Source organism: Typopeltis vanoorti, chromosome 4 (genome assembly GCF_054136105.1).
Source record: "Typopeltis vanoorti isolate ZY-2024b chromosome 4, IOZ_Tvanoo_1.0, whole genome shotgun sequence".
In the NCBI taxonomy this organism is placed as follows: domain Eukaryota; kingdom Metazoa; phylum Arthropoda; class Arachnida; order Uropygi; family Thelyphonidae; genus Typopeltis; species Typopeltis vanoorti.
Genome location: NC_143552.1, coordinates 135,635,303 through 135,656,842, shown reverse-complemented (window position 1 = coordinate 135,656,842; position 21,540 = coordinate 135,635,303). Strand labels below are relative to the sequence as shown.

The following is a 21,540-nucleotide window of genomic DNA, read 5'->3' as shown; positions in this document are numbered from 1 at the left end:
TCAGAGAGTTGTGTATGGTGGGGCAGTTTCAAGGAGGCAGAGGGTTACAAGTGGGGTCCCACAGGGCTCAGTACTGGAACCTATATTGTTTGACCTTCATATAAATGACATTGTCAGTGGATTGCAGGGGGATATTCAGTTTTTTGCAGATGATGTGAAGCTGGGAAGGATTATTAGTAATAGTGCAGATGTGGTAGCCCTGCAAGAGGATTTGAATGAGCTATAGAGATGGGAAAATGAATGGCTGTGTCGGTTTAGTGCAGCAAAAATGTCAGGTCTTGAGGTTGTTTGTGACACATCGATGAGACGCTGCATACTCTATTGGAGGAAGTAGGGGAGACGAGATCTGGTATTGATGATTGATAGAAACCTGAAATTCAGGGGGGACATATTGCAAAGGTGATGAAGGTAACACAGAGGATTGCTGCAATAATGAGAAGGACGCTGACCTGCAGAGATAAGAGTTATCATTCCATTGTATAAGTCCCTGATCAGACCACGCTTAGACTATTGTTCTCAGATTTGGTCCTCAGGATTTGAAGGGGATAAATTAACTGTGGAAAGGGTACAAAGGTGGATAACAAAGATGGTTTCAGGTCTGTACAATATTAGTTATGAGGATCGGCTGAGGGAATGTGGACTGCAGAGTTTTGGTGGATAGATGAAGGTAGGGTGATATGATTGAGACTTTTAAACTGTTGAGAGGTGGTTACAGGGTTGACACTGGGTAATTCTTTTGCTTGGTTGAACAGCAGGAAGGAGTGATGACAAGAGGCCATCCCTGGAAGTTATGAAAGCAAACTGTGAGCAAAAGGGTGAGGAGTGGTTTCTTTGTATGGAGGGTGGTTGAACCATGTAATGCATTGCCTGATGGAGTGGTGAGAGCAAGAACGGTCAATGCGTTTAAGGAGTGGTATGATAGACTTTGTGTTTCTTAGGGGGGGGGACCTACCCTCGATGAGTCTTGACAGACTTTATGTTCTTAGGAAGGACCTTCGACAATGAGTCTTTAGACTCCATGGAGGCCTGAATAATAATAATAAAACTTATTAAAACTGAACTTATAATCTGCAAGTCCTAGAGTGATTACACTATTTGTTTCTGTGGCATCAGATTGCTAGTCCTGAGTTCTTGCACATTATTGCAGATGTTTTTAACATCATGGATAGTTATGTTATCACTCCTGTGCACTTTGATTTCAAGATACCCAACACTTAGTAAGTCCTAAAATGCTGTTGTGATAATCACATGCTGATTATACTTTTCTTTTAATTATTTTGGAGGTCTGTTGATGTTGACAATTCATGTTGCAGAGTTTAACAAGAATAAACCTGATTTTATGTGCTGATTTATTACTATGGATGAGACTTGGATTCACCATTACACACCAGAATCCAAACAGTAGTCAAAACAGTGGACAGAAGCCAGTTGTTCAGTGCTAAAGAAGACAAGTCAGTTTCGTCAGCAGGAAAGGTCATGGCATCAGTGTTTTGGGATGCTAAGGGCATTTTCTTTATTAATTATTTTGAAAAGAGTAAAACAATAATTGGGGAATATTATTCCGATCTTTTAACCAGACTAGACAAAAATATTCAAGAGAAAAGACCCAGTTTACAGAAGAAAAAAATCATCTTTCATCAGGACAATGCACCTGCCCACAAAGGTGTTTTGGCAATGGGAAAATTACAGGGTTCTGTACTATGAATTGTTGGAACAACCACCCTATTCCTCAGATTTGGCTCCCTCTGACTTCTGTCTCTTCCCAAAACTAAAACTCTTTCTCGCTAGTCAGCGTTTTTCTTCGAATCAAGAGGGGATTGCAGCTGTAGTGGGGTATTTTGCAGATCTTACTGAGAACCACTACAGGGATAGTGTAATGGCACTGGACCATCGCTGGAATAAATGTATTAGTCTTTAGGGAGATTATGTTGAAAAATAAAAATAATTTTAAAGTTATAAATTCGTTTTTTCATTGTTAGGCCGAGTACTTTTCAGACCACCCTTGTAGTGTGCCTTCGCACGATGAGTTCTTGGCCTCCTTGGATTCATCACATAATAATAATATTGACAATATTTGTAAAATGTGCCTCTCTGACAGAAGGGATTCATCAGATGACTCAAGTAAGTTCTTGCCTGCTGTGCAGCACACCTGAGATGCTGCACAATGTGAATGTATTAAATATCAATGAAAAAAAAGTGATTACTTCAGGCAATTTGGATGATGATTTATGGTTTTTAATGGTGCAAGAACAGCAAAGGTCATACTGTGCATTTAAAGAGTTATAGCAGTGCACAAGGTAACACAATCACAAACATCCATGCCTGAAGTTGGATTCAAACCCATGACCTGTTGGTTGGAGATTGGATATTCTAACTAGCCAGCCAACTAGTCCAGTAGCAATTTGGATCAATTTATGATTTAGTGAGATAAAAATCTCCTGAAGGGCTCACTTTAGTGAGTACAGGCTTGGCAAACTTGAGGTACATGATGCTGGACCATGCCTTAGTTCATATACATCTGTCTCCTCATTTTTCTTTCCTTCTTTTCTTCTCTTCTTGCTCCTTCCCCCCCAATGCTATTAGAGTATTCGACAACTAGCAGTGAATCTTTCCTATTTCGCTATTTCATCTCATCTTACGTGGAAAGGGCCTCTGCAACCCTACCACTTTTCTTCTTGCAGTAACTTCACTCCAAAATGCTAATATGGTTGTTTGCCTTATAATATTAATACATCTCAATTATTCTATCAGTTGTCGCACAGAATAATCAGAGCTGCGTTCGAAGCTTAGGCAGAGGGTCCTGTTCGAGAAGTATATTAGTCTCCAACAAAAGTGAGTGATATTGTAAATGAGCAACACAGAAGGTATAGGATTAATCTTAGAAGGGAATTTTACATAGGCACATGGAATGTTCATGGTCTACAGATAGTTACTCTTGAGATTGTCTGTAAAGAGATGGATAGGTATAAAATTGACATCCTGGGAATTACAGAGACCAGATGGAATGGAGAAGGTCACTCTAAAAGACACGATGGTACACTAGTTGTTTACTCAGGTGATGACTCAAAGCATCATGGGGTAGCTGTGATACTGAAGACTGTTCAGGAAAGAAGTCTTCTTGGTTATTACCCTGTTGATAGGATACTTTCAATTAGACTTAAGGCTCAGCCTACCAAATGTATCAATCATTGTAATTTATGCACCCCCACATGGATAGGCCTGAAGAAGAGAGTGAGGAATTCTATGAAAACTTACATACTGTTTTGGACTGCTTACCAAGGCGAGACATACTTTGCATCTTAGAGGACTTAAATGCAAAAGTGGGAAAGAGTATAAGAGTTAGACCGGAGTGTGGCATATTTGGTCTAGGTGAACGTAACACCCGTTGTGAAAGACTGTTGTAATTTGCCCACGTTAACAGATTAGTTATTACCAATACGACAGACCTATACTTGGATATCCAACATAAGTCAAGGCACCAGATTAATTTCATCCTGGCTCTCCAACAGTAGAAGACAAGCATCTCTAATGTGCATACTTGCCCTGGAGCAGATTGTGGTAGTACAGACCATCAGCTAGTAAGAGCCAAAGTAAGACTAAGACTCTGAAAACTTCCAAGTCAGGCACATCCCACTAGATTGGATGTTAGAGTAATTCCTAGTGGATTCACAGAAGAAACATCGACTCGGTTTGATGATTTTTTGGAGACCAATGAGGTGAACTTGCCAGAAATGCTTTGGGAAGGAGTCAAGGTGATAATAATACAGCCAAGAAGTATCTCATCTCAGTAAGATGACCAAGAGATCCATTGATATCAGATTCAACATGGAAACTAATCAAAAGAAGGCAGTTGGAAAAACAAAGAGATACAAGGGCTGAAGAATATATATAAGAGATTACACAGAGAAGTCAGAAGAGCCATCTAGCAAGACAAGGAAAAGTTCTTTACTAATAAATGTGAAGAGGTAGAGTTACAGATGAGGAGGCACAATTATAAAAGCATGTTTAATTTAGTTTCTGATCTAGTTGAAGCCCAAATCAAATGTCATCAAAGACGGGAAAGGAGCATTACTTACAGAAGAATTGGAAATCAAAAACAGATAGAAAGAATACTGTGAGGAACTGTACAACAGAGTGGATAAAGAAATTTGGAGAAGCCCTCTCACCAGGAAAATTCCAATTTGGAACCTCCTCCACTTAGGCATGAAATTGAATGAGCAATTAAGCAGCTTAACAGCAATAATGCACCAGGTGCAGATGGGAATCCCAGCAGAGTTAATTAAGGCCACAGGGAATGTGGGGATAAGAGTGTATTGTAGATTGATTACAAGGATATGGAAGACAGGATCATGACCTGGGGACTGAAAGAAGTCCGTTTTCATACCACTACATAAGAAGGGAGATATGAAGGCTTGCAAGAACTATAGAACTATTAGTTTAATATCTCATGCAGGCAAAATTTTATTTAAGATCATGCTAAATAGGATTGAGGCAGAGATGCCTGAGGAACAAGCTGGTTTTGTGAAAGGTAAGGGGCATTAGAGATCAGATCCTTTGCCTTAGACAGATCATAGAAAAATATAAAGAATTCAGACTCCCTCTGTTAAGTGTTTCTTAGACTGCTCTAAAGCTTTTGACTGTGTACAGCATGTGAAACTGTGGGAAGTAATGAAAAGAATGGGTTTTCCTCAACACACTATCAGGTCGATAGCCAGATAGGTGGTAGATATATTGATCGGTAATCTGAGGTATGCTGATGATGCTGTACTCCTCTGTGACAAGGAAGAGCTAGGACAAATTCTTGATAAAGTTATCAAGATCAGTAATAACAGAGGACTTCAACTCAATCTTTGCAAGACAAAGATTATGGTTCTCAAAGGAAATACAAACAGGGACGTGCTTGAAAAACAAGTTTATCTTAATGGAGAAAGAATCAAGGAAGTCAGCTAGTTTGAGTATCTGGGATTCATTATTAATGTGAAGAATTGCTGTTCAGAAGATATCAGAAGAAGATTAGGAATGACTAAAACAGAGACTTGTCTAAAATCTGGATGGATGGATCTATCTCCATGTGAACAAAGTTGAGGATTTTCCAACAGGCGAGTTATGGATGTGAGACTTGGAACATAAAGAAGTCAGATAAGAAAAGAATAGCTGCTTTTGAGATGTGGTGTTACAGAAGGCTGTTGAGAATATCATATACTGAAAGGCATACAAATGAATGGCTGTTAGAAAAGATCAGTAGAACTTTAAGGCTCCTTAAGGATATTGACAGAAGAATATTAAAATAATTTGGATACATTGAAAGGATGGAAGGAGGACTTCTCAGAACAGTAATAGAAGGTAAAGTTCCTGGAAAAGAGGAAGGGGTAGGCCATCAATGAGATGGATGGATGGATGGTGTGTGTGTGTGTGTGTGTGTGTATGTGAAGTGACTGATCATGGACAACATAAAGGAACTTACCAATATTAAATTTCAACTGTTGAAAGAGGAGATGAGACTGAGTGAGATGAGTATGATCACAAGATCACCAAAAATTGGAAACAACTAGATGGCACATAACAACCTTAGTTGAGTTAGCTAGTTTTATACTGAGGTAGGGATATTTCCTTCACGAACCTGGAGTTTTTACTATGCTAAGTGGTCATACTTGAAAAACATACAATTTACAGATGTACGGCTCATCTTCTTAATTGTTTGTTCATCATATTCCCGATATGTAGCTGTGTGTGTATAGGATATTGTGATAGTTCTACATGATTAAGTTTACTTAGTACTTACTTTCCCGTCACTAATTTTACTCCAAATTATTCTATTATTTGTAATGATGTCAGTATTGTCAGATCTTAGAAATGCCTTTCAAAGTCTAAAATCTAACTGCATAAATCCATGTAGATCTTGATTTTTCTTGTAAGCCATTTAAATGCTATCTACTATCAAGCACTTTGCTAACCTTTCCTTTTCTTTTTTATTCTGTTTATACTACTTGAGATAAGCTCTGCTTTCAGATTCAAATCTAAGAATGCCAAATTCCTTCCAGATATTCATTTTTCATATGTTTCTGCAATTGATGCCATCTGTTTGCTCCCCTCCATTTTTGGAATTGTTATGGTTATAAGTTATGTGACATTGTCGCAGGAAAGCACTCCTCCACTCTGCTACTGTTATGTCAGTGATCTTTGATCGACTGTTTTATTTCTCACTCAACTCTCATTTCAATCCAGTAACATAGTCATTAAGATTTTTCTTATTTCTCATTTCTGCTCTGTCTTAATTTATGCACCATCTTTATGGTGTACTATGGCATGAGTAATCCATGGCCTGAACAGAACCCAGTCAGATACTTATCACTATTATTAGCTTTTCCCTTTTTCTCTAAATTTTCCCCAAAACATACCTGTATGTCTGCTATTCATTTCCTGTTTTGCTATTTAGATCTCCAATGCTGTTCATCAACTGCCTTCTCTAATGACTTAAAAAATGTCTCTCTTCTTCCTTAGTGGAACTTTAGGCAAAATAATCTTATCCAATTTTTCATTTTGAAATTTGCTTGCAACACTTCACCTAAAATTGCTTGCCATTCAAGATGATTATCTTCTTGTTTAATGTTAATTGCAATAGCTATTCCTTTGTTTTCCTGGTTACTGTTGTCTGTGAGAAATGGAGTATTGATTAAAGAAAGGAAGGTTGCCTTGTGATATACAAAACAATAAACTTATTACTTCAGCAAATGTTATATTATTTTATGAAATATAAAGTATTATCATATTTGTAAATGGATAATTTTTAATGGTCATTTTATATTTCAGGTACTATATGTGTTATTGGAACCTTTCCATTTATCTTTAATGAGTGTATTGGATGTTCACAGTCTCCTCAATATGCTCAGTTTGTTTACTACAGTCCTTTTATTATCATTTTCCAGTTTGGATGGGCAGCAGTACAAGTATCTCATTTATCATTAATTCCAGATTTAACACCCATTTCTAGTGAAAGAGCAGAACTAGGAGCTTATAGGTATACTTCAATTGATTATTATAAAATATGTTTTAAATAAACTTGTAAAAATTTATAAAAAAATTTGTAGACTGTAGAAAACAATTTTTGTGAGGAATTTTGGTATTTTGTCTATCTTGACATAACTACATATTTTCAGTTTATTTGTGTGGTCTGTGTTTCTTAAATAAGAAATGCAGACTACATTTGAATGGTTTTGGTTTGAGTCACCTGGTGAGAGTAATGACTGCAGTGATTAGAAGACCTGAGGAAGTAAGAGGTGATGTGGAAGAACAGAAAAGTGGGATAGAGAAGCTTGTTGAGTGGAGAGGTGAGGAATATGAGTGAGGGAACGAGGATGGGCTGGCAATTTGGGATTTAGCAGACCAAATTGTATTCTTATTGGTTAAACCAAAATAATAAAAAAAAAATGATGGTCTGAAGAGAGCCAACCAGTTCAAAACATCTCTCAGGCCAGTGAAACCTTATCAAAATGGAATAATAAGAAGCAAATATATAGATGCTTGGGCATGCTTATGTCTTTTAAGTAGTCCACACTAAGGCAACTCGTGAATGCTGGGGAATGTATTCCTGTGAGCTCTCTTGTCAACTTACCTTATGATAGTTTCTACATTCTGCTTTGAAATAATGCTGGATCTGATATCCATTTTGCTTATGTAATAATAATACTACAGAGCTGACACTGCTGCATAGCATTCTGCAACTGATCAACACCTAAAAGAGTGCAATTTCAAAAGTTTGATATCTTTACAAGAGAACCACAAAAATATTTTAATACTTTACAAGACACTGAGGTCAGTGTCTTTAACAAACCAGTTTGATTGTAGTATAGCTTGTTTCCTGTGTATAGTTGTATGCTCCAGAAGATGACCTTGACATAAAGGTTGAAATGTCGAATTAAATTTTAGTTATATTAAACTAAAGTTTTTATTCAAACATGGTATAGTTGTCTCCATAATTTTCAAAAATGCATAAATTTTTGTTTCTCTCATATGAAAAACATGTTTTATGATATTTTCAGGTATGCATGTACAGTAGCATCAAATATATATGTTTATTTCATTACATGGATGATATTGGGAATCAGTAGCACAAAAGAAAAATTTCTGAGCTCTCAGGATATTTCTTCATTTAGGGTAAGTGGCATAAATTTCTGTAATTATTAAATAATATTATTTATAAAATCATAAAACTGTGATAAGTCTTTTGATTCTGTGGAGGACTGGTCTTTAAATTTCTGTTTGTTCTCAGATTTGGTCTCCAGGATTTGAAGGGGATAAATTAACTGTGGAAAGGATACAAAGACGGATAACAAAGACGATTTCAGGACTGTACAAGAATAGTTACGAGGATCGGCTGAGGGAATGTGGATTGCAGAGTTTGGTGGATAGAAGAAGGAGAGGTGATATGATTGAGACTTTTAAACTGTTGAGAGGTGGTTACAGGGTTGACACTGGGGAGTTCTTTTGCTTGGTTGAACAGCAGGAAGGATGACAAGAGGCCATCCCTGGAAGTTACGAAAGCAAACTGTGAGCAAGAGGGTGAGGAGTGGTTTCTCTGCGTGGAGGGTGGTTGAACCATGTAATGCATTGCCTGATGGAGTGGTGAGAGCGAGAACGGTCAAGGAGTTTAAGGAGTGGTATGATAGACTTTGTGTTTCTTAGGGGGGTGAAACCTACCCTCGATGAGTCTTGACAGACTTTATGTTCTTAGGAAGGACCTTCGACTCCATGGAGGCCTGAATAATAATAATAAAACTTATTAAAACTGAACTTATAATCTGCAAGTCCTAGAGTGATTACACTATTTGTTTCTGTGGCATCAGATTGCTAGTCTTGAGTTCTTGCACATTATTGCAGATGTTTTTAACATCATGGATAGTTATGTTATCACTCCTGTGCACTTTGATTTCAAGATACCCAACACTTAGTAAGTCCTAAAATGCTGTTGTGATAATCACATGCTGATTATACTTTTCTTTTAATTATTTTGGAGGTCTGTTGATGTTGACAATTCGTGTTGCAGAGATGATGCTGGTTGGAATCTGTTTAGCAACTTGTGAAGCCCATTGTTTTGGACTGTAGAATGGTCCTAACAGGTTATCTGAAACAGACAGAACAAAATGCTAGAGATTTGAGGCTATCATTCCTATTGAACTTGTGTGATTATAGGCTTGTTTAAATTTTCTTGAATCAGAATTTGGATTGGTGGAGCAGTTGTTTTCTTTTCTAGCTGATACTATAACCTCTTTTAATTGCACTCCCTATTTCACTGATGTATGATAATTCATGACTGCATGGTATTTTTTAAATGCCTGAATGAGTAAAGGGAAAGGATGTTCTTAGGTCACACGGGATAAAATTGTAAGTTTTTTTTTGGCGGGGGGGGGGGATGTAATGGTGAAGTTATGAAATGCCCATGCTATATTTTCAGATAGGCCTTTATTGTACATGATCGCTATTGCATTTTTGAAAACTATCAGAGTTTTACAATGAAAAGCCTTTCAGAAAATATAGTATGAGCATTCTTTAAATTCAATTATATTTTCAATCTGTTCTCTCAGGAAAAAAAGTTAATTGCCTTTTTAGTTCAACACCTATACAGGTGTTGACAGGATGCTACATAGGTACATTTTTTGCCATACATCTGTGAAACGGATATGTAGTATTCAGGTAGAGTAGGGAGTATTGTTGGTATGCATGCACAATTGGCTGAGTTGGCCTTTCTTTCATCCACTTGAAACAGGATTTCTGTTAATACAGTATCAGCTAGACACAGCTTAAAGAAGCTGGCTTTGAAAGGCTATCATTAATTTTCCCAACCTGAATAGAAATGATGACCTCAGTCTTCAGAATTCAGTCTACCTATATCAAAACAACCTGCTTGTCAGGAGCCATTCCCATTCTACTTTCAATCTGTTTTCTTGGGGGGGGGGAGAAAGTTAGTTGCCTCTTTAGTTCAGCTATGGACCATAATGATAAATTTCAGGTTTTTACAAGTTCCTAGCCAATTTAAGCCAGCACTGTTGATATAACCGATTCAGATGCCAACAACAACAACAACATTGACTTCTGGTCTGTATCAAAACTACTTTCAGTCTATGCCTGATTGCATTCCCAGAATTTCAGGACTCATGAAATTTCTTATTCCAGGTACATAAGACTCTACACACATTAATTCCTCATAGTGTAAAAAAGAATTGCAGTGACATGCAGGAGCTTAGGACCCAAAAGCTGATACAACAGGAACCAGCAGCGTAAGAATTCAGGAACTTAGGTGATAGATTCCTTTTTGGAATAGATACATCTGGAAATGTTTTTAATAGTTTATATGCAAGCACTTTGTTTGAAAGCTGTTTTTGTTCAATTTATTGAACAAAAAAATTTATTGAACAACTCTTTTGTAATGCTTCCAATTTGTCAGGAATTCCATAGCTTCTAATAATTATCCATAATGTTCCTCTCAGTATTCTCAAATGCTTTGGCAAAATCTAAAATTTAGGTATAATGAGCTTCTAATGGAATTTAGAAGCTCATTATACCTAAATTTTAGATTTTCAGTTCCACCTTTAGTATCAACATTAGCTCCCAAAAATTCTGAACTTCTACAAGTTGATCAATTTAAATTTTTTTTTGTTCAGTTTAAGAATTTTTGTTGTAATTATATTTTAAGATCAATCTTTGAAAAGGTTGGCCTTATGTGCCATGGGGTATGAAGAGGATGAAACTTGAAAATTACTTCACTAATTCTAAATACAGGGTCGTAATTCCTATATATATATACTAGGGGGCTCTTCCCCCCCCTGGTGCCTACTGCGCTTAACCCCCCCCCAGTTTCGGACTGGTAAACCGGTAAGCTGGTAAGACAAAAAAACATGACATACAAATGCTTCAAATTTTGGCTTATCTTTTTATATATATAGAGTAGATATATATCAAAGATGCAAGATATTTGATTGATGATGTTATTGACCTGTTCTAAAACCAATTTGCTCATGCCTTAATCTTTTCTCACTTTTAATTCTATTTATCATTATTTTACAGAAAAATTTTGCAGGTCCTGCTATAGACTAATTTCTGTCATATTTTTTGCATCTAATGAGATTTCCTTTCTTTGGAATTAGTTAATTACTATATCTTTTCAATCTCTAGCACATTGTTAAAGATCACTTACAATTTAGTTGCCTAAGGCATTTCTGTTGCTGTATTATTATTATTATTATTATTATTATTATTATTATTATTATTATTGCCACATACATTCCTTTCCACTTTTCATCCTCTCTGTTGTGGTCATTATTTTTAGATATTGGTTCTAATGTAATATTTGAATCTATGCTTATAGGAGGTTCTTGCATGATTGAATTTATGACAGTTATATTGTTTTCTACATTTAAAATCTCATCAAAGTGTTCTTTCCATCTTCTAATCTCATTCTTCAGTTAGCAGAAAACTATTTTTTATCCCCTCTAGCATTTACTTGCTTATTTTTTTCAGAGTATATTTTCCTTGTCACATCATACAATTTCCCAATGTGTCTTAATGTTGTAGCCTTTTGTGCTTCTTCTGCTGTACTGTCCACAATTCTTTTTTTTCTTCTCTTGTGGATCTTTTAGCTGACTTCTCTCTCTCTCTAATTACTCAAATGGATTTCTTTAATTCTCTGAGATTTAGCATTTTCAAACATTTTAATCTTATGCCTTTCTTCTATGAGCTTCTAGGTTTTGTTTGATAAACCAATCTTTACTTTTTTCCTCTCTCAGCATGCAGTCTATTGCCAACTCATTATATACTATCCTAAAATTTTCCTAATGCCTTTCAGTTATATCGTCTGAGCTTTCTATTTTCTCACTGCCTAGCTTCTTATTTTCTAAAATTTGAATTTTTTTTTATCTTAATAGAAAATTTTTCCTTTATTTCAATTTTATACAACTTTATTAATTTTATGTATGCCAACATGTCTACAGGTAATTTTAATGTTTATTTTATTTTTTTGCAGGATATTGTCATATGTGTTTTGGGCCTCGGTGTTATAACATCCATTATCTTCCATGTTTTAGTAAAAGAAAATCATGATGAGTTTGACGAACGAAGGTTGGCTATCAATTCATATAGCACTCACAGTAACATGCCTCATTTGACATGGAAAGAGTGGTTTAAACAACCATTGTTTTATAAGGTAAAATAAATGGACTTTAATTGTCTCTAATAACAAATTCTCTGAGTCATGAATGGTAATATAAATTGATTTCACTTTCACTTCTATTCTAATTCTATTAGGTCTAATAGAAGTGAAAAAACATTCTTTATTCTCACTATTAAATGTCTCATATCACTATCATGGTGATATAATCATAAAAAAGATATCACTGTATATCACTACTTTTATCATAAAGGATGCTGGTGTATATGTGTATGATAATATCTAGTCAGCCAACCTGGTTAACTAATTGGATATAATTGACTTGCTAAGTAACGGGCAGTTGGTTTAAATTCAGCTGAGGCATAGATGGTTGTGAAAGTCTAAGTGGTAAATTGGATGAACACATGCACCACATCGAAACCAGATCTTTTGTTTATTTCAGAACCTCAGGTATCAGAACAACTCTGCCAGCCTCCTCAACTATCCAACATAGGCTTTGTATGATTCCTTTTATCGTGGGAGTTTCTGCTCTCCTGATTCAGAAATCTCTTCTGACTGAATAACTGATTCTTGCTGAAATATATGCCTTCAATAATATTTATTCCTTGGTTCTTCAAGTGCAATGCCAAAGTAGTTCAAGATAAAAAATTTAGCATATCTCAAGTGACCATCTGGATATCATCATTATCATGCTTGTCAAGGGTTTAGGCCTAGAGTGGCCTGTTTTTGGCCTTAGAAGTCATCATTGAATCTCTTAAGAGGACATCCTGGTTTTCTTTTTTCTAATGGTTTGTAATTTAAGGCTTATGAGGATGGTGTGAAAAGTTCTTGGCCTAACAATGAAAAAATGAATTTATAATTTCAAAATTATTTTTATTTTTCAACATAATCTCCCTTAAGACTAATACGTTTATTCCAGCGATGCTCCAGTGCCATTATCTTGTCCCTGTAGTGGTTCTCAGTAAGATCTGCAAAATACCCCTCTACTGCTGCAATCACCTCTTGATTTGAAGAAAAATGGTGACCAGTGAGAAAGAGTTTTAATTTTGGGAAGAGATAGAGGTCAGAGGGAGCCAAATCTGGGGATTATGGTGGATGCTCCAACAATTCATAGTGCAGATCCCTTAATTTTTGTATTGCCAAAACACTTTTGTGAGCAGGTGCATTGTCCTCATGAAAGATGATTTTTTTCCTTCTGTAAACCAGCTCTTTTCTCACAAATTTTTTTGTTTTGTCTGGTTAAAAGATCAGAATAATATTCCCCAGTTATTGTTTTATCCTTTTCAAGATAATTAATAAACAAAATGCCTTTAGCGTCCCAAAACACCGACGCCATGACCTTTCCTGCTGATCAAACCAACTTTGTCTTATTTGGTGCTGAACAACTGGCTTCTGTCCACTGTTCTGTCACACAAGAATCCAAACAGAATTTTGGATTCTTGTGTGACATGATACTCAATTTTATCCATTTCAAGGGATACAGTAAGCTTTTGCTTCAGACAGCTGTATAAAACAAACTACTTGATAGAATGACTTGCAATTTCACATGGATGCTTATGACAGATGTACTAACTTTAGAAAAAAAAATTCTTGCTGATAGTGTCGTCATATATATTGTCTAGGCCGAGAATTTTCAGACTACCTTCGTATTTTGGTAATCTTTTTATTTTCATTCTTTCAACGTATTCCATCCATTTATGTTTATATTTTTTAATTTTTTCTATTACTGATTCCTGGTTAATTCTTTCATAATTTCTTCATTTCCTTTGTGATCAAATAGTGTATACTTTCAGCTTTTTTCATAAACTTCATTTCAGCTGTTAATCTCTGTTTGTCTTTTTGTTTTATTGTTCAGATTTCATTTCCATACAACTGGTAGAGCTAAAGTATTGTATGAGGGTGATCTGAAAAGTTCTCGCCCTCGACCATAGATGCCAACACTATCGGCAATATTTTTTTTTTCTAAAGTTGGTACCTCTGTCATAAGCATCCGTGTGAAATTGCAAGTCATTCTATCAAGTAGTTTGTTTTATACAGCTGTCTGAAATAAAAGTATTGTCTGCATCCCTTGAAATGGATGAAATTGAGTATGCAGTTATAAAATTCTTTATAAAAGAAGGTTTAACGAAAGAAATTCATTCGAAGTTCATAAAAGTTTATGGGCACTCTTCTCCTTCGTTTTTGACAATTAAGAAATGGGCTGTCGAGTTTAAATGTATCCGTACCAGCCTTGAAGATGATCCATGTGAAGGATGTCCAAAAAGTGTAACAACACCACAAATCATTGATTAAGTGCAGAATATGGTATTGGATGACCAGCGACAAAGTGCGTGAAATTGCTGAGACTATAGGCATTTCAAAAGAACATGTAGGATATATTTTATATGAAGAATTGCAAATGTAAAACCTTTCCACAAGATGGGTGCCATGCTTGCTCACAGCAAATCAAAAACATACTCGTATGAAAATCTCTGAACAGTGCTTAGAGCATTTTAACAAGAATAGAATTGATTTTGTGCATTGATTTATTACTGTGGATGAGACTTGGATTCACCATTACACAACGGAATCCAAACAGCAGTCAAAACAGTGGACAGAATCCAGTTGTTCAGCGCAAATGAAGACAAAGTCGGTTCCATCAGCAGGAAAGGTCATGACATCGGTGTTTTGGGATGCTAAAGGCATTTTTTTTATTAAGTATTTTGAAAAGGGTAAAACAATAACCAGGGAATATTATTCCAATCTTTTAACCAGACTAGATGAAAAAATTCATGAGAAAAGACCCGGTTTGCAGAAGAAAAAAAAAATCATCTTTCATGAGGACAATGCATCTGCCCACAAAAGTGTTTTGGCAATGGGAAAATTAAGGTATCTGCACTATGAATTGTTGGAACATCCACCCTGTTCCCCAGATTTGACTCCCTCTGACTTCTATCTCTTCCCAAAACTAAAACTCTTCCTCAGTGGTCAGCATATTTTTTTTGAATCAAGAGGCAGCTGTAGAAGGGTATTTTTCAGATCTTACTGAGAACTACTACAGGGATGAGATAATGGCGCTGGAGCATCACTTGAATAAATGTATTGGTCTTAAGGGAGATTATATTGAAAAATAAAAATAATTTTGGAATTTGTTTTTTCACATTGTTAGGCTGAGAACTTTTCAGACCACTCTTGTATACTTTTAGTCTGGTTTGTTTTTGTTCTAGATTAGGTTTAAATATAGAGTTAATTACATGTTATTTTTAAATATTTTGCAATTTTTAAGTTCATATCTTTTTCATTTTCATATGTAATGATACATCGTAGTTAGTTAAATGAATTCACCTGCTCTAAAATCTTGTTATCTATTACTATTTTAGTTCTTACTGTATCTTTTCCTTTAAAGGCCATCGTTTTTGATTTTTCTGTTGATGTTATCATTCCATAATCTTTGGCTATCTCGTTTAAATTTAAAATATCTTTCTAAGTTACCTTCAGAATTTGTAATTATTATTTGGTCATCGGCAAAAAGGAGAGTGTTTAAGTTCACAGTATTAGAAAGTTTAATACTTTGATGGAAATTTTTATTCCATTTTATTATTATTTCATTTAGATAAATATTAAAAAGCAGACTCCTTGGTTTATCTCTCTCATATATGATAGCTCATGATTTATTCTTATTTGTATTTGATTATTTTCATATATACTTATGATAGTTTTTAGAATATTATTTGGTATTTGTCTTTCTTTTAATATGTTAAATTAAATGCTTGTTTTAACTTTGTCAGATGCTTTTTCAAAGTCAATAAATGTAGTATGTGTTTCTAAATTGTATTGTCTTTTCTAAAGTCATTCTGTACTACTAAAATAAAATTTTCATAATATTTTATTAGTTTATTTAAAATTCTCTTATATATTTTGTAACAGGAATTTTGAATACTTATACCTCTATAATTTTTAGGGTTATCTCCTACCACCTTTTTTAAAGATAGCAATCATAATTGCTTTTTTCCATTATATTAGCAAATCTCGTAGTTGAATAGATTTTATTTAAAAATAGAAAGTCTTTCTTTGAACCTTATTCCTGCATATTTATATAATATTGAACCTAACTTATCTTCTCCAGGTGATTTTTCATTTCTTGTTTCTTTCAGGCTGATTTCTAATTCTTCTTTAGTTATTTCCCTTTCATTAAATGTTTGCCAGTTATCTTTTTTAAAATATTTCTCTCTCCATAATTCTGTGTAGAAATTTTGAAATTTTTCTGATTTCAATTTGGTGTTTAATTTTACTTTAGTACCTGTACTTAAATGTTTCAAAATCTTAATACATTGGGTCTTATTTTATATAAATCATGCTCTAAATTACAAACAAACTTCAATCGAATTATTCTGGTTTTGTGACCACATTTTTATAAAAAAAAAGACTTTTTTTTTAAAACTAAACGAGTACTAAAAAACAAACCCCACAAGTTTCGTTAGTCGTCAGACTAACATCTTCAGGGGTAAAGAGAATTAACAGTTTAAAGCACAAACTATAAGAAATTATGAAAACACAAGTTCATTTGTTGGTATTATGAACATCAAAAAAGTTCGTTAAAAAAACTGAATAACAGATCTATAAAACTGTTAATGCATGTTAGCTAGAAACAATGCTATTTGATGTCGTGTTCTGTGGTTCACTTTCACTCTATCCGAGGTCTGAACTGGGTAAATTTTTAATAAACGCTGACCAAACTTAATTTAAAATCAAACCTTGATTTTTGTTGCATTGCATAGGAATTTTAATCATATTTGCTGCCTCTTTGAATTTTTTTGTGAAACAGTTTTTATCAATGTAGGACATGTTTGTTCTGTCCCAGAGTACATCATGACCAGTAGAAGCTGTGTGAAATGCCAAACCAGACTTATGGTCTTTTTTTTTTGTACATCCTTTTGATGTTGACTCATGCGGATTTCTCCCAATCTTCCCAATTGCTTACATAGCAGATGCCACAGGAATAGTGAATATTATAAACTCCTGGTTTTTTCATTGGGTGATGTGGAGGATGAAGAGATGTTGATATTTTTTCAAGTGGCAGGAAAGTCACTTTTATGTTAATACTTGTAGAGAAGTTTGGCTAATTTATCTGTTACATTCTTAATATAAAGAAGGGTGACTGCAGTCTTGAAATCTTGTTTATTTAAGTTTCTTGTAGGTGCTGTATTGAGAATTTTCTTAATTGTCTTAGTTTTGAAACCATTCAGTTGTAGAATCTGTGTTAAGTATTGTATTTCTTCTGTACTGGGGGTGCTGTATGCTTTATCCCTTAAGGCAGGGGTGGCCAACCTTTTATAGTTCATGCGTCAATTTTTTCATTTTTTAGTTAAGATGCGCCATACAAACTTATACCACTTTTCAGCCCCTTTAAAATATTGGTAATATGGATATATTTAACATTTATGCATGAAATTATTTATATGGTAATATAGACACTTTTAGCAGTTTTAAATGAAAGGATTTCATATAAAGACAAGATAAACATTAATTATTTTATTGAAACTTTTGAAATTGCTTTGCTTTTGTTAAGCTTGTAATTTTTGGAGTTAAATCAGTTACAGAAAGTATCAAACAGTTTTTCAAATTTGAATCAGTCAGTCTCGATCGTAGTTTGTTCTTAATCATTTCATTGAAGAAAATGCTTGTTCGCATCTGTATGTAGTTCCAAAACGACAGATATAACTCTGAGCAAATTTTCTCAGTTCTGGAAAATGTTCACAGGGCAACGATAGCCAGAAATTAATTATATCAGAAGCATCTGGGAGTGATGGAAGTTCATTAAATTTCATTTTCAATAAAGAATTGGTTTTGAGATCAGTAAGTTCCATTTGTATGTTAACTAGGCATCGTCAAGATTTTTTGTTCAGTAAGTGAAAAGGGATTTATAAATGCAAGTATGCAGTCTTCTTCTTCGGCAAAATCGCCAAAATGACTGTTAAATGACTCTTGCAATAATCTGAGTTTTTCAGTATATTCTGTAAAGTTGCCATTATCTTCAACAGATTCACTATGTTCTTTTAAATGTGGAAATTGACTTAAATCCCCGTTTTCTAACTGGGAGATGAACAATTTTAATTTCATTTTGAATGCACTGGTGTCATTTACTAAGCTAGGAAACAATTTGTTCTTGCCCTGCAGTTTCAAATTTAGATCATTGGGGTGGCTGGTAACATCACCTAAAAATGCTAAATCAAATAGCCATTTCTCATCACACAACAGGGCTTTTTCTTCATGCAGCACATCCTTCTCTTCCAGAAATTTATGAAAACTTTCTTTCAGCTTCCAAAATTTACTGAGAACTTGTCCTTTAGAACAGTGCTTCCCAAACTTCTGGATGTCAGGGCCCCCTTTGCAAAAATTAAAATAATTCACGGCCCCCCTCGAAAAAAAATCGTAATAGAGATATATATTATTATAATATTTATTGTATTTATATTCAATACAAAACATACACAGCGAATATCGCAAAAATCAAATGCATATATTACATTTTTTGCCTCTTACCATTTGGTTCTGAAGATGATGCGGGCTGTTCTGATAAAATATGAAATACTGTCCTTTTTTTTTTTTTTAGTCTGTTTCTGCTTCTTCTGATTGTTCGCGAGAATTTTTTTTTTTTTTATCAGCCACTTATCCATCTCAGGGTTAAATTTTTTAATGTAGAATAGATCAAATAATATCACCACTTACCGATACTGGCACACCACAGACTGATAACATGAAATTAGTGAATATTACCTGAATAAGGGAATCCCCAGACCAGAAACATTTTTCTCTTTTGTGACTTTACTCCCTTTACCGTAATTAAGCCTAACGCGAAACAGACAGCAAAGGCAGGTTATTAAAACGTGCATATGATTGGTGCGGTAATAACAAAAGATCGTGCAACCGAAAGATAAAAGCATAGCTGACAATTGAGTTGAAATGCTAACTCTCTTCAACCGAATTCCATATGTGAAACTGCCATAACATTCATTATATATATATATTACTTAGTTTTAGCACTTTTACGAATTTTAACACGTTCGGTTGAATTTTATTGCTGCCTTGGGAAATCAAACTCGCACACATCTAATTAATAACAATAGTTTTTAGTTAGATACTGTGTTTGCCCATGCAACATATGGTTTTGTTTCATTCTATATATACAGAATAGTTTCTGTATGAGGGGACGTGTGATTCATTAATTAGTGTTTTTATCCCAGTTGTTGCTAATTGCACTATTTGTTGAGAAATATATTACACAGACTCCTCATACCTTATTCACTGGCATAATAAAAGTACTTGTTTTTATTGCCTCTGTGGGAGGGCATGTTGTTTACCACTGCAAGCGAGTTATTATCTCCCCATATGAACTTGTTTAAGCTTTTTTTTTTTTTTCATGTGTGAAGTATATGCGAAACTTTTATTGGTAACAGAAAACTAGCTCGGATGACAGTGATAATATAAAACGAGTTTTGATATGTATATAAAGTCAATATCAACGGTCCCTGATTACAAATGCATGATGAAAGGGACAGGAAGATTTGGAGCTTCCCTGGAGAGCATTCGAAGTAAATACAATTAACCACTGCTTTGAAATTAAACATATGAATAAGCAATATTTACTAATATTCATTAAGTGCCGAAATACGCTGGAAGCAAAGTTTGTAAACCAACACCAATGTATGAATTTTTCCATTAAAATATAAAAAATTGCAAAAAAGAAATAATAAGTAATAAAAGTTAAATATGTTTGTTTTAAAATAAAAAAATCTGTCTTAAAACATTTTAAATTTGTTTTCATTATTTCACGGCCCCCAAGGGGGCCATGGCCCACAGTTTGGGAAGCTCTGCTTTAGAAAGCCAGGGCACCTCACAATGAAGAATGAGATCACCATATTCCATATCTAGCAGTTCACAATATTCTCTGAATTCTCTTCTGTTTAACCCTCTTGCTCTAATTTTATTCACACACACTTTACAACTGGTATCATAACATGCTTCGAATTTAGAGTTTTTCCACACAGAGATTCTTCATGTATAATAGAGTGATACTTTAGTAGAGAACTACCTAAAAACCTTTCAAATAAAGTTAGTCCCAGAAACTCTACCTACCATTGATGGTGCTCCATCAGTGCAAACACAGATGAGCTCACTAGAATCTAGTTGTTGATTTTCTAGACATGACTTTACTTTGTTAAATATGTATGACCCCCTCTGGTTTTTCCATGAAGTGACTCAAGACCAATAAGTTCTTCGAAGATGTTAAAATTACCATCAATTCCTCTTATAAAAATGCTTAATTGGGCTAAATCACATATGTCAGCGGATTCGTCCAAGGCTAAAGAAAAGAAAGAACAATCATGAACATGGTCTTTCAATTGCTCAGTAACATCATGGGAAAGTTCTTTGATGCGTCTTGTAATTGTTTGCTTGGACAGAGCAATTTGGTTTACTTTTCTTTCAACATTCTTATCACCAAGACATTTTGCAAATTTTTCGAGACAGGGCTTAACAACTTCCTCTCCATCAGAGAAAGGCTTGTGTTTTTTAGCCAACACAAAGGCAATTTCATAAGACGCCTCCAACATTGCCACACTTTCACAACTTCGTTTCACAAACATATTTTGTCTCTTTCTTATTTCTTCCTTTTTCTTAAACACATATTCTTTATGCAACTCAGACCCAGGAACTAACTTCAGTTTTTCTTCTAATTCAGCTTGATGTTTTCTATAGTGTCTGTTAAGATCATGTCTTCTATTATATGAGAGAGTGCTTTCACAAACAATGCACAACGGTTTTCCTGAAGGACCTGCAATAAATAAGAACTCATTTTCCCACAGTTCATTAAACTGGCACTTGCTATCACCTTTTGCTTTTCTTCTGCTCATTTTCTTTTTCAGAGTAATGGGTAACTGACAGTAAAAAAAAAAAATTATTTCAAAAAGTAAAGCTTATTGTTAAATAATTTATTTAAATTATTTTATCGTTTTAAACATTATGAACATTCAAAAACAGTTCTACAAGTTTTAGATAAGATTCCTGTTTTCATGAATGCCTAATACAGTTCTATAAGTTTAAAAATCATACATATATTTTTTTTTCATAGAGAGTTGTCGTCTCTCTCTCTCTTAATATATTATGTCCAATGAAATAAGAGATCGCTTCCTGCCATAAAACAGTCGATCAGCTGGCCATCTCACACACAACCCAAACATCCTCATCATGAAAGCTTTGCTGATGATCAGTTAAATTTTAGGAATAAACCTACTATACATAAATAAAAAGGAAAGATATTGTATACAAAAAACACACACATACAAATACACCGAATAATTGCAGGTTTCAGTAATCAGCAAATTAGGGGAGAGGGCAAGAAC

At 34.5% G+C, this 21,540-nt stretch overlaps 1 protein-coding gene across 1 annotated transcript in view; it reads left to right on the top strand.

Moving 5' to 3' along the window:
• The window catches only part of LOC150107693 (major facilitator superfamily domain-containing protein 12-like), a 67,842-nt gene that overhangs the window by 11,395 nt on the left and 34,907 nt on the right, over positions 1–21,540 (top strand). Inside the window, exons 2-4 of the mRNA XM_090392170.1 lie at positions 6,811–7,018; positions 8,040–8,154; positions 12,017–12,196. Of these exons, the coding sequence (XP_090248296.1) occupies positions 6,811–7,018; positions 8,040–8,154; positions 12,017–12,196 (503 nt within the window). The remainder of the gene's footprint in view (positions 1–6,810; positions 7,019–8,039; positions 8,155–12,016; positions 12,197–21,540) is intronic.